Source organism: Argiope bruennichi, chromosome 1 (genome assembly GCF_947563725.1).
Source record: "Argiope bruennichi chromosome 1, qqArgBrue1.1, whole genome shotgun sequence".
Lineage (NCBI taxonomy): Eukaryota > Metazoa > Arthropoda > Arachnida > Araneae > Araneidae > Argiope > Argiope bruennichi.
In genome coordinates, this window is record NC_079151.1 from 115,045,682 (window position 1) to 115,059,384 (window position 13,703).

General features: G+C 31.9%; 1 protein-coding gene across 1 annotated transcript in view; it reads right to left on the minus strand.

Annotated features, from left to right (window-relative positions):
* Positions 1 to 183, minus strand: part of LOC129963433 (kynureninase-like) — an 86,793-nt gene extending 86,610 nt beyond the window's left edge. The window contains exon 1 of the mRNA XM_056077797.1: positions 60 to 183. Within this exon, the coding sequence (XP_055933772.1) occupies positions 60 to 93 (34 nt within the window). The 5' untranslated portion in view covers positions 94 to 183. The remainder of the gene's footprint in view (positions 1 to 59) is intronic.
* Between the last annotated feature and the right edge of the window lie 13,520 nt (positions 184 to 13,703).

Here is a 13,703-nt window from a genome sequence, read left to right on the forward strand (position 1 = left end):
ATATATATATTAGTCAATTTGCTTTCAAATTTTGAAAATATTTAAATATGGCTACTCACCTGACGATTCTAATCCGTTAGTATTATCTTCCATCCTCAACTTCAGGTAAATCTTGATCTTCCCAAGTTTGAGAGCGTACTATAAGTTTGATCGGTTTGCGTCCCCATATAAATAAGCCAGAAAGCGCAAAAGAAAATGTTTCGATAATTCTCTGATAAGAAAGTTGATAGGTTGCCGCACAAGGGACAGCATTTAGTTACGCAATCCACCACTCATTTCTCAAAGCGATCGTTTTTGATTCATCATTTATCTTGATGGGTCGCATAGCTAAAACTGCATCTCCGCTCCTTTATCAGGGAAGAAAACAGATGAGAAGTCACCCGATATTTTGAAATCAGGCGTAAAATTTCAATTGCCGTCGTGAATCAATAAACTATTACATATGTCAGTTAGAAAAGCCCCATATTACTATCTCAAGGGGAAAATTTCTGACTTGTCACCTTTTTTTTTCTCAGAAAAAAAGAAATCCACTTTTTATGGGGAGAAATACCAAACAGAAACGTGCTTTCGTAATTTCGTTGGATTTTTTTTATCTATTATCGGGAGTTCAATGAGAGGTTAGGGGGCCTAAATGGAAAATATTCACCTAAATGTTAGGCTCGAGTTTCTTTCTGAACCTGATAACATTTATATGCTGTCATACTATCTGTAAATTGTATCACGCGCCATGTATGATGAAAAAAGTTACATGAAAAAAAAAAGATACATACAAAACGCTTGACAGAACAGATTGTTGGTTCTATAGCTACACCAAATTTGGCTTCTAGGATTATTTGCTTGAAAATTAACTGAAATTTTAATGTTTAATTTCTATGACTTTCGAAGCTTACAAATCATTTTTCATCTCCTTAAATTGGAAAATTTTAGAGAATCAATTGTATTCTCGTACAATTTTTTTATCATTGTTAAATAAATATCATTCAAAACGCTTTTCAGAGCTGACTGTTTACAGCTACACCAAATTTGGCAAATAGTTGTTCCTTGGAGTATTTAATTAAAAATTAATTGAAATTGTAAAGTTTACCCTCGATCATTTTTTGTGGCATAGAAACTAGCTTTACACGACTTTAAAATAAATACAAAAATGTGAAATCAATTTTATTTCTGTACTATTTTGTCTCAATTTTTAATGAATTTTTCAAAATAGTTTGAAGTATTTTTTTACAGCAATTCTCTACTAGATTGATACTCTTGCACATTAGAACGATATTTAAAATATTATATTGTGTATGATCGCTGCGATATAAATATTGTAATTTCTGTAGCATAATCAGCAGGTGTTGTCACTCCAACGTTTTTTGTTTAATCTCTATTAAATGTGATATTACAGAGAATACATAGCATGGCATATACGTATAATATTTAGAGAATATTAACCTTTGGAATGAATTTAGTATCTTTACTGAATCTAATGTGTGATCCTTGAGAAGTTTTTTTGGCGATTGATCCCTTTGGGCCGCTGTGGCCTGGTGGTAAGGTCTCGGCTTCGGAACCGGAGGGTTTCAGGTTCGAGACCCGATTCCACCGAAGAACCGTCGTGTAAGGGGGTCTGTTGCACGTTAAATCTGTCATGACCAAACGTCCTCCCGCTGGTGTGGTGCGGTGTGGAGAGGGGGTGCCAGCTCAGGTGTCGTCCTCGTCATCTGACCGTGGTTCAAAATTACGAGGTCCGTCCCAAAATAGCCCTAGTGTTGCTTCAAACGGGACGTTAATATAACTAAACTAAACTAACTGGCGATTAATCCCTGGAATGCAACTTATAATATATTACAATCGAATTTGTGTTTTAGATGAGTTTTTACTACTCATTGAAGTAAAATTTTGATACAGAATAACCATTGTAATGGCAAAATCCTCTGTCAAATTTCATATATTAAAGTCGAGCCTTCGTGTCTCTATGTTTCTGAAAGTACAGATCGATAAACTGTCAACTCCTTGTTGGATTTGACTCAAAAAGGGACAGGTGTTTACATTACACGTAAAGTTCGATAAACTGTCAACTCTTTGTTGGATTTGACTCAAAAAGGGACAGGTGTTTACATTACACGTAAAGTTCGATAAACTGTCAACTCTTTGTTGGATTTGACTCAAAAAGGGACAGGTGTTTACATTACACGTAAAGTTCGATAAACTGCCAACTCTTTGTTGGATTTGACTCAAAAAGGGACAGGTGTTTACATTACACGTAAAGTTCGATAAACTGCCAACTCTTTGTTGGATTTGACTCAAAAAGGGACAGGTGTTTACATTACACGTAAAGTTCGATAAACTGTCAACTCTTTGTTGGATTTGACTCAAAAAGGGACAGGTGTTTACATTACGCGTAAAGTTCGATAAACTGCCAACTCTTTGTTGGATTTGACTCAAAAAGGGACAGGTGTTTACATTACACGTAAAGTTCGATAAACTGTCAACTCTTTATTGGATTTGACTCAAAAAGGGACAGGTGTTTACATTACACGTAAAGTTCGATAAACTGTCAACTCTTTGTTGGATTTGACTCAAAAAGGGACAGGTGTTTACATTACACGTAAAGTTCGATAAACTGTCAACTCTTTTTGGATTTGACTCAAAAAGGGACAGGTGTTTACATTACACGTAAAGTTCGATAAACTGCCAACTCTTTGTTGGATTTGACTCAAAAAGGGACAGGTGTTTACATTACACGTAATGTTCGATAAACTGTCAACTCTTTGTTGGATTTGACTAAAAAAGGGACAGGTGTTTACATTACACGTAAAGTTCGATAAACTGTCAACTCTTTGTTGAATTTGACTCAAAAAGGGACAGGTGTTTACATTACACGTAAAGTTCGATAAACTGCCAACTCGTTGTTGGATTTGACTCAAAAAGGGACAGGTGTTTACATTACACGTAAAGTTCGATAAACTGCCAACTCTTTGTTGGATTTGACTCAAAAAGGGACAGGTGTTTACATTACACGTAAAGTTCGATAAACTGTCAACTCTTTGTTGGATTTGACTCAAAAAGGGACAGGTGTTTACATTACACGTAAAGTTCGATAAACTGCCAACTCTTTGTTGGATTTGACTCAAAAAGATACAGGTGTTTACATTACACGTAAAGTTCGATAAACTGTCAACTCTTTGTTGGATTTGACTCAAAAAGGGGCAGGTGTTTACATTACACGTAAAGTTCGATAAACTGTCAACTCTTTGTTAGATTTGACTAAAAACGGGACAGGTGTTTACATTACACGTAAAGTTCGATAAACTGTCAACTCTTTGTTGGATTTGACTCAAAAAGGGACAGGTGTTTACATTACACGTAAAGTTCGATAAACTGTCAACTCTTTGTTGTATTTGACTCACAAAGGGACAGGTGTTTACATTACACGTAAAGTTCGATAAACTGTCAACTCTTTGTTGGATTTGACTCAAAAAGGGACAGGTGTTTACATTACACGTAAAGTTCGATAAACTGTCAACTCTGTTGGATTTGACTCAAAAAGGGACAGGTGTTTACATTACACGTAAAGTTCGATAAACTGTCAACTCTTTGTTGGATTTGACTCAAAAAGGGACAGGTGTTTACATTACACGTAAAGTTCGATAAACTGTCAACTCTTTGTTGTATTTGACTCACAAAGGGACAGGTGTTTACATTACACGTAAAGTTCGATAAACTGTCAACTCTTTGTTGGATTTGACTCAAAAAGGGACAGGTGTTTACATTACACGTAAAGTTCGATAAACTGTCAACTCTTTGTTGGATTTGACTCAAAAAGGGACAGGTGTTTACATTACACGTAAAGTTCGATAAACTGTCAACTCTTTGTTGGATTTGACTCAAAAAGGGACAGGTGTTTACATTACACGTAAAGTTCGATAAACTGTCAACTCTTTGTTGGATTTGACTCAAAAAGGGACAGGTGTTTACATTACACGTAAAGTTCGATAAACTGTCAACTCTTTGTTGGATTTGACTCAAAAAGGGACAGGTGTTTACATTACACGTAAAGTTCGATAAACTGTCAACTCTTTGTTGGATTTGACTCAAAAAGGGACAGGTGTTTACATTACACGTAAAGTTCGATAAACTGTCAACTCTTTGTTGGATTTGACTCAAAAAGGGACAGGTGTTTACATTACACGTAAAGTTCGATAAACTGTCAACTCCTTGTTGGATTTGACTCAAAAAGGGACAGGTGTTTACATTACACGTAAAGTTCGATAAACTGTCAACTCTTTGTTGGATTTGACTCAAAAAGGGACAGGTGTTTACATTACACGTAAAGTTCGATAAACTGTCAACTCTTTGTTGGATTTGACTCAAAAAGGGACAGGTGTTTACATTACACGTAAAGTTCGATAAACTCTCAACTCCTTGTTGGATTTGACTCAAAAAGGGACAGGTGTTTACATTACACGTAAAGTTCGATAAAGTGTCAACTCTTTATTGGATTTGACTCAAAAAGGGACAGGTGTTTTCATTATACGTAAAGTTCGATAAACTGTCAACTCTTTTTTGGATTTGATTCAAAAAGGGACAGATGTTTACATTACACGTGTTAAATCTGTAAACTGAATTTTATTCTTTTAGCTCTCTTTGCTTTGTAATTATCGTGTTAACGTATATTCGAACAGGTGGACAGACAGACTTCCTCTGACTAGATTTTTTTCAAAACTTGATAGACATCTATAAATTTGGTGTAAAGACCGTATATCAAATTTCATCTTTTTGGTTCATAGCATTTTTGAGTTATCTTTGCCACAAACACATGGACAGACAGACATAATACCAAAAATGTGTTAGTGGTTTCAAAGGTGGAGATTCGACAATATCTTGAGTTACAATTTTTCGACGATTACAACACTTGTTACATACTCCGCATATTAGAAAGTAAAAATAAGTATATACTGTACACTATCACCGAATTCCATGCGACATGCATGATGAAAATGATAAACAGGGAAAAAACGCTTTTCCTGTTTATCATTTTCTCAATGTAAAAATTTAGAACAGAACTTTAGATCTAGAACTACTGAATTTAGCCGACAATGACTTCTATCAGTATTTGATTAAAAATTAATTGAAATTCCAACACTTTCCCTCAATTTACGTGGCAAAAATGCACATACACATTTTTTAGGTCATTATGAAATGCAAAATAAACAACACGATTTTTCAGTGATATCAGTTTTATTTATTTTATATAATTTTGTCTCAAATTATAATTTTACCTATTTTAGGGAGAGTGGACGGTGTGCTTGAGCTTCAGGTTATTTTTCTTTGGTTTCAACAAAAGTGCTTTAATAATAACATTACTTAGCAAGATGATTGTATAAAATTAATTATAAGATGCTTAGCAAGTATCGAAGTTTATTCAATAAAAATATGAAAAAAAAAGAGAAAAATTAATGCTAGATAATGAGGTAACCATCAAAACTCGATCGTAGAGTCATATCATCACGGTGAAGCTGCAAGTGGTGTATTAATCGTAGATGAATAAAAGTAATCTTTTCATGTTCTTGGGTCTTTGAATCATAACTCTCAATCCAACATTTTCGATCTTATTAAGTTCATATAAAATCTGGTGAATAATTTTTTTTATGAAATTCAGTGATGATAAAGAAATGAAGATCTTTTTCGATGTCATTATTTCAGACAAATTACAGAACTTTACTTATCTGCTTTACCACCTTGTTTTGGATCATTTTTAATTCACGAACATAAATCTTGGCTTAGTAATCCAATGAGGGATGCATTAGAGATATTTTCAAAATAGTTTTAAGTATTGTTTACAAAATACTTTCCTAGATTTGTATTTACACACATTGTGATGATGTTAAATATTTTTTTGTGTATGTACGTATTTATTCACATGCATAAAAAATGATACACATTGCAAATAATATTAGTAAGGGCACACATTACTAATAATGTGTGCCATTAAATACAACAAAATGCTTAAAATGCCTGAAATACATGAAAGTTAATGAATTAATTACTTATATAAAAGACAATTAATTATTTTGTATCTTTTTAATATTATATGCCTAAAACTTCTGAGGTGATTGTTTATCATTTTGATACCTTCTTTATAATTTAAATATAGAAATAGAAAAGTTCATGTTTTGAAATACTCTAACTACTGATGTCCTTTCAAATGAAATATCAGTTTCTAGATGCAAGTTGGTAAAATGACAATACCTTTTTTGAAAGGTTACTATGCATTTTTCAAATGTTATTTGAAACTTTTATTAATTCTTATTTATTTATTTACAAATTTCTTTGAGACTGAATTGAAACTTATAATATTCCTTTTCAATATTTCTATCGCACATTAAATATGTTTTAAATAGAAATCAATGAAGAAAATCCATATGTTTACTATAATGAATGTTTATAACAGAATAATTATTAATTTTTAAATTTAATATTAGCTTAAATTATGCTAAAATTATATTTTATCAGTTTAATATTATTTACGTAGAAAATAGAGTTTTTGAAAATAGTTTTTACAATTTAATAAAAGCCATTTGAATTTAAACGCTTTCAAATTACCTCAACATCTTTAATTAATAATAATTAAACCTTAAAATTTTGTAAAATTGAATGTAATCTTGGTAAATTAAATTTAAAAAATTCACTTTTCTATTTTAAAATAGTTGATGAAAGCGTTTAGAAAATATACGAAAAATATTAGATTATTCAAAATATTTTTTTCGAAAATAATATTCTTTTAATAAAAATGCTTTTGAATTCATTTTTACAAATTTTTTTATTTAATGAAAAATATCGAAATATTCAAACTATACAAAATAATGTACAGGTTGTTATCAAAATAATGAAAACATCTGTGAATAAAACAGACATTTTTGAACGTGCTTCGTAAGCCTTAAAATATAATAATAGTCACCAGTTTTTTTGTATAAATAACAAGGTATATATCTTGGTAGCAGGTATTAGCATTTTTAAAGTTCTATAATCCTTGAATTTTTTTTTTTCAAAATAATACCTCTCAGATTTTCAGAGGCCAAATGGTAGGAGACCGTCTAGCTGGAGCTGGTGTGACCGAAACATCTCAGCTTTTCGGCGTTTCTAGAGGCACGGTGTCTAAAGTCATGACAGCATACATACACCGCGGCAAGACAAGCTCGGCAAAGCAAAATAGTGAGCCGGAAGAGAAGCTCAGTGAAAGTGACCGACGGGTATTGAAGCGGATTGTAATGTCTAAAAAGCGGACAACTGCAGCAAAAGTGACCGCAGAGCTCAATCCCCATCTGGATTCTCCAGTGTCAGTGATTACAATTAGAAGGCACCTTCATAAACAGAACATTTATGGCAGAGCAGCTATTCCCAAGCCACTTGTCGCAGATGTTAATGGTAAACGTCATCTACAGTGGTGTCACACTCACAAAACCTGGTCAATTGATAAATGGAAGAAAGTAATATGGTCTGACGAATCGTGTTTCACACTTTTCCCTACAACAGGACAGGTGCACGTTAGGAGGATACCTGCACAAGAGTATGATCGTGATTGTCTTTTTCCAACTGTCAAGCATGGAGGTGGATCTGTCATGATACGGGCAGCCATGAGTGGTTTTCTGCGGGACCAATCGTAACCCTGAAAGGAAGGATCACTGGGGAGAAATATTGAGAAACTTTAGCTGACCAGGTCCATCCTATGATGCAAATTTGCACAAGAGTATGATCGTTTCCTGTAAGAGATGGAATTTTCCAGGATGATAATGCCCCTATCCATACAGTGTAATGTCTTGATCTAGACTGATCAAATAACGAAGCAGAATTTCCAGACAATTCTTTATTTTACAGCCCTATATATACAAAAGAACAACTTGTTCTAATCTTGGTTAAATAAATAGTTATTTACACCTATAGTAGGAGACAAAACAGTCGAAGTCGAAGGTTTATCTTGAAACTCAGTTCTCCATCAATACAACAGTGTCACTTGCCCAAACGTGGTTTGACGAACACGAGGATGAAATTAAACATCTGCCTTGGCCCGCACTGTCACCCGACCTCAATATAATTGAACCGTTATGGTCTATTTTAAAGCGTCCAATACGGAATTGATGTCTTCAACCGACATCTCTCCCAGAATTTTCTCAATATCCAGGAAGAATGGTACGATATTCCTTTAAACATGATTCAACACTTGTATTAATCGATTCCTAGGTGAACCCAAGCTGTATTATATGCCAAAGGTGTTCTACATCATACTAATAAAGGATTCTTTACAAATCTAAGGTGTTTCCATTATTTTGATAACCACCTGTATATTAAGAAAATTTCGCAAATTTTACTGGAATAGTAAATTAGAAAACTTTAAACATTATAAAAAATTACGATTCGTAACATAAAAAATATCGAATTGATAAATAATCATTTTAGTGCTTTAAGGGGAGTAGTATAAAATTAAAAAATATGATCAAGCAAATTCTCTCCAAAATAAACACTTTCCTTTTTGCCTGAAAATATTTCATAAAGCAAAATACACTTAGCAGAGGAGATAACCCCATATCAATGTTTTTCTTTTTAACCGAAAATATTTAATAAAGCAAAATATACTTAGCAGAGGAGATAACCATACATAAATATTTTTCTTTTTACCTGAAAGTATTTTATAAAGTAAAATACACTTAGCAGAGGAGATAACCATTATGTTTTCAGTTTTGGTTTTGATTATATATATATATATATATATATATATTAATTTAATGCGAGCCTATGAATGGAAGCAAGTTTCCAAATAGTTAATTATTGATCAATGACTATGGATCTGTTGCTACTGGCGATAAGCGAGGATCGAACTCGCAACCTTTGGGTTCGTAGCCGAGTAACAAGACCACTAGACAAAAGAAATTTCTCATGTCTCGTACCTATTATCTGGCTTATAAAGCGTCACCACATTACTCCCCCTTCAGTTCGTCGGAGGTGAGACGAACGATTTTTTGTCCTGTTTTTGCTGTTATTAGTGGTGATATATTGGCTGTAGCGTCTTATCCATTTTTTTTTGGGGGGGGGCTGATTATTTATCAGCTGCATTTTTTTTATTATTATTATTGGCCGATTATTTATCAACTTCATTTTATTTATTGGCCGATTATTTATCAGCTTCATTTTATTTATTGGCCGATTGTTTATCAGCTTCATTTTTTTTTGGCTGATTATTTTATCAGCTTTGATTTTATTTATTTCTGGTAGAGGGCGCTACAACAGTTGTATGAAAATTTTTTGCGTATCACGTCATCGGGTCACCAATGTTGCTACTGGCGATAGGCGAGGATCGAACTCGCAACCTTTGGGTTCGTAGCCGAGTAACAAGACCACTAGACAAAAGAAATTTCTCATGTCTCGTAGCTATTATCTGGCTTATAAAGCGTCACCACAGATCAATTAGATCTCAAAAAATTAAAACAAAGAGTACAGTGATGGTGTAATATTACCTAAAAGATAATAAAATGCTTTTAAAATCAAAAATTAAAAAAGTATAGTATAGATGATTACATTAAAAATTGAGAAATGAATTTCGCCTTTGAACCGAAAATTGGGAAAAAGAATTATGCAAGTATGATAAGAGAATTTCATTTTTAAATCGAAAATTAGGTAAAACGAATCGCAACTTCAAAAGGGAATTTCTCCTTTTAATCGGAAATTTGGAAAAAGAATTGTGCAATTGTGAAAGGTTGCTTAGTTACTGGCTTATGAAACACTTAATCATCGTTACTCTAGAAATTCTTCGTCCAGTTTTATTGTTGTTTGTTTCTTATGGCACTTGCCACTGACAAGCCCGCTGTTACGAAGACAGCGATTTAAGCCTGAGGGGGAACGTCTCTTATTTTTTATAGCAGCGCCAACTAGGGCCAAGAGTACGACTTTGCTACTCACGCATCACTCATTCGCTTGCACAACCCCTTTTTACAGGAGGGCACATTCACACATCTCACAGATAGAACAACAGAAGAACAACCATGCCCAAACCGGGACTCGAACCCGGGATGCCCAGATCACGGGAAAGACGCGCTACCCCTATGCCAGGACGCCGGCTACCCAGTTTTATAAAATATATTTGCTTTTGCCTTAATATTTTTTAATTATTGTCAATTCCAAATACGTTTTTAATCTATGAACTAATTGCTTTTGTCAACTGTTTCCCCTGATCAACGGTTGTTAAAATTTTCAATATTGTGTAACTATGCTTTAATGGCTTCCCAATCAAAATATTTTAAACTTCAAATTTTGTTGGAATATAACTCATAATATTTTAGAAGTCTCACACCATTTTTATCATTTTGATACACATTTCTTTAATTTTATGTCTATTCAAAATTTTGAAAATAAGCCAAAAATTTAAAAAAAAAATATTAAACTCATACCTTATTATGAAAAGTATACAACAAGGGAAAATAAACCGAATTTTCATGTCTTGACCATAACAATGGGAAAATAATAAAAATAAAATATTAGTCGCAACATTTAAAATGATTTGAGTTTCACTTCAACAATAAAATATATCGTTTTAAAATATTTTTTAAAAGATTGATATAAATTTGGTATTATTAAAATTCATATTATTTGGTATTAATGAAAAGAGAATTTTTAAATATTTAAGTGACGTAAAAATATTTTTTTAATGCTACGAACGTTATCTAGGAAACACGCCAAAATATCGTTTAATTTTTAGTTGATTAAAATTCTAATTAATATAAAAAAAGACACAAGGTGCACATTTCCAACTTTGAAAGTTTATATGCGCAAAGTTTGACACTTCTAAGTGAAACGATCTGGCTTGTAGAGATCGAACACACACACACACACACACACACACACACACACACACACACACACACACACACACACACACACACACACACACACACACACACACACACACACACACACACACACACACACACACACACACACACACACACACTTCCCTTTATTAGAGATAGAGATATCTTGTTAACAAATGTTTATTTCATTTTTTCATTCAAAAATCAATAATAACTATTCATAAAATAAAAATATATTTCTACAAAAAAGAATATTTCCGAATTTATATGAAGTGAATTCACGATTAACTGAAATAGTCAAATGCTTCATGCCAATCTAATCTCGAAATCCATTGCACATTTTGAATGTGTCGTCACTATGTAGCATGTTGCTTAATATTAGAAACATGAGCAGTTTCTTTTAGCATGTAACATCAGACGGTTTTATAAACAATGAGTACACATACACGCAAAATAAAATAATGACAAATTGATAAATTTCAAAATAATTAGTAAAATCATGAAACTAATCTCTAGCCTCATTCATGAATCTGATTATGTATTAAAATGTATGACCTCTAAATATGACAACAATAATAATCTGCTTACCACCATCTTCCATTGCCGGTAGAAATCTGAAAACTATAAATTCTCAGCAGACTCTCTAAGATGAAGACAGGTCACCTCATAATTCCACAGCCTCGAGAATTGGACCGATTTCGCCAATTTCATATACCAATTAATTTCGCCAATCTGCATGAATAGCCAGTCTATGAGAAAATTTTATACCATCCAAATTGACTAAAATGATTAAATTAATATTATTAACCCTTTCTAGGGCCGTGGGAAGTATGCTTCCCACTAAATTTATCAATCTTTGTATGAAATTATGTAGTTTGGCATAAGTTCTAACAAATTTTTTTAGTAAAACAAAAACTGAGATACTTCAGTTTTTTATCTCACACAAAATGATGTGTCTTGATTTGTACTTAATTATTAATTAACCAAACTAATAAATGAATCAAATTAAATTTATTTAATAAATTAAATGAATTCCTTTCCTTATTCAATTTCAAGACTAAAAATATTTTAACATAAAATGACTAGGAAAAAATGGTCCTTTAAAGGGTTAATATGGTGGTCGAATAGGTAGCTGGTCGCCGAAAACTGCTAGTAATTCGTAAAAAAATAACTGAAATAATACTTTGGAAAGTCAAAAACTGCTCTCATTAAATAGGTTTATGGAAATATTAAATAATTAATATGAACTATAAACGTCTTTCAAGTAGAAGATTTATTTCTATCTCTACTCATAATAAAGATGAATGTGTCTGTGGTTCCGTGTTTGTGTAAGTTATAAAGAAAGAAAATGAATTGGCACTCTGCTGGACAGACCGTTAGACCTACAACCGCCAAATATGGCACAGATATATTTTAGATTGTGGGAATGAACGTCTTGGAACTATATTTTTAAAATTTTAAGCAGAATTTTAATTAATAAATTTTAAGCGAAATTTGGCTTTTACCGCGATAACTTCAGAAAAGATTTTTGCAAAAACTGAATTTTACATCATTTTAAAATTTAAAAGTCTTCTTTTTTTTAGATATAACTGTATAAATTTTCTTAATTTGGAAATTTCTGTTAAATAAGCCATTTTTCTTATTTTTCCATGATTTTTAATAATAAATTTCATCGTTGAAATGAAATTTAAACGATTTTCATTGTATTTAGTAATACTTAATTGCATATTTTTTTTTATCCATTCTTAAAAGCTGAAGTAAGCTTAATATGTGCATGATTTACATAAGGAACAAGGAAGGGATGTTACAATACTGCAAAAATTAGAAGATAAACGAATGGCGTCTTTACGTATTTTAAGAGCATTGTGATGTTAAATGACTCGATCCCTTTAAGTTGGTCCTCATGCACAATGAATTCAAATATGTAAAGCTATTAAAATAATAAGGTTTTAATATTTGTCATAATTTAATGCTGAAAACATTTTCTGAGGAAAAGAATTATGAGCATCAAGCTTTGAATAACATATTTAATTGAAAGTCAATACAACTCAGCATTTTCAGTGAATCAGCTGGTCGCCAAAGGTGGCTAGATAGTTAATCATTTTATTCCATATATATATATATATATATAAAAGTATATATATATATATATATATATATATATATATATATATATATATATATATATATATATATATATATATATATACTTTTTTTCTTTATAACTTACATAATAAATTGAAACAAATACGGGAAAACATCAAAATATAAAATACAAAACTATCTTTGATTTAAAAAAAAAATTATTGACATATAGCTTTCTTTTAGATACAAATAAAATATTTAACCGTGGTGTTGTAAACAAATATACAACAGAGTAATATTATACGTAATATTAGAAGTTAATATATTTTTTGCCCAAAATTAACTCTAATTGACCATGAGAGATAATTGAAGTAAATTATTTTCCCCTCAAGTTAAACTACTTTCAACTGAGGTCAAACACTGGTTATGAAATTCAGAAGCAATTGAAAATTTTAATCACGCCATTTCACTGATGATCAAGTCATCAGTTCTTAAAAAATAGTAAAATATTGTTTAGATATTTTAAATCCGTAACGTGTTTTTTACACGTGCTTGAAACATCTACTCTTAAACCATTCTCACTGTGTGTTGTAAGACTTTTCTTACGACATATATCGAGGCGCAACTTTAATAAACACTACTTTTTTTGGCGAAACTTTTATCATATGCAAACTTGAGCTTTGTTTGTAGGAAGTTTCATCAAGCATGCTTATTATTCTTTTAAACTTATATTTAACACTTGTTTCTGTGACTAATGATAACTAAGGAGAGAAT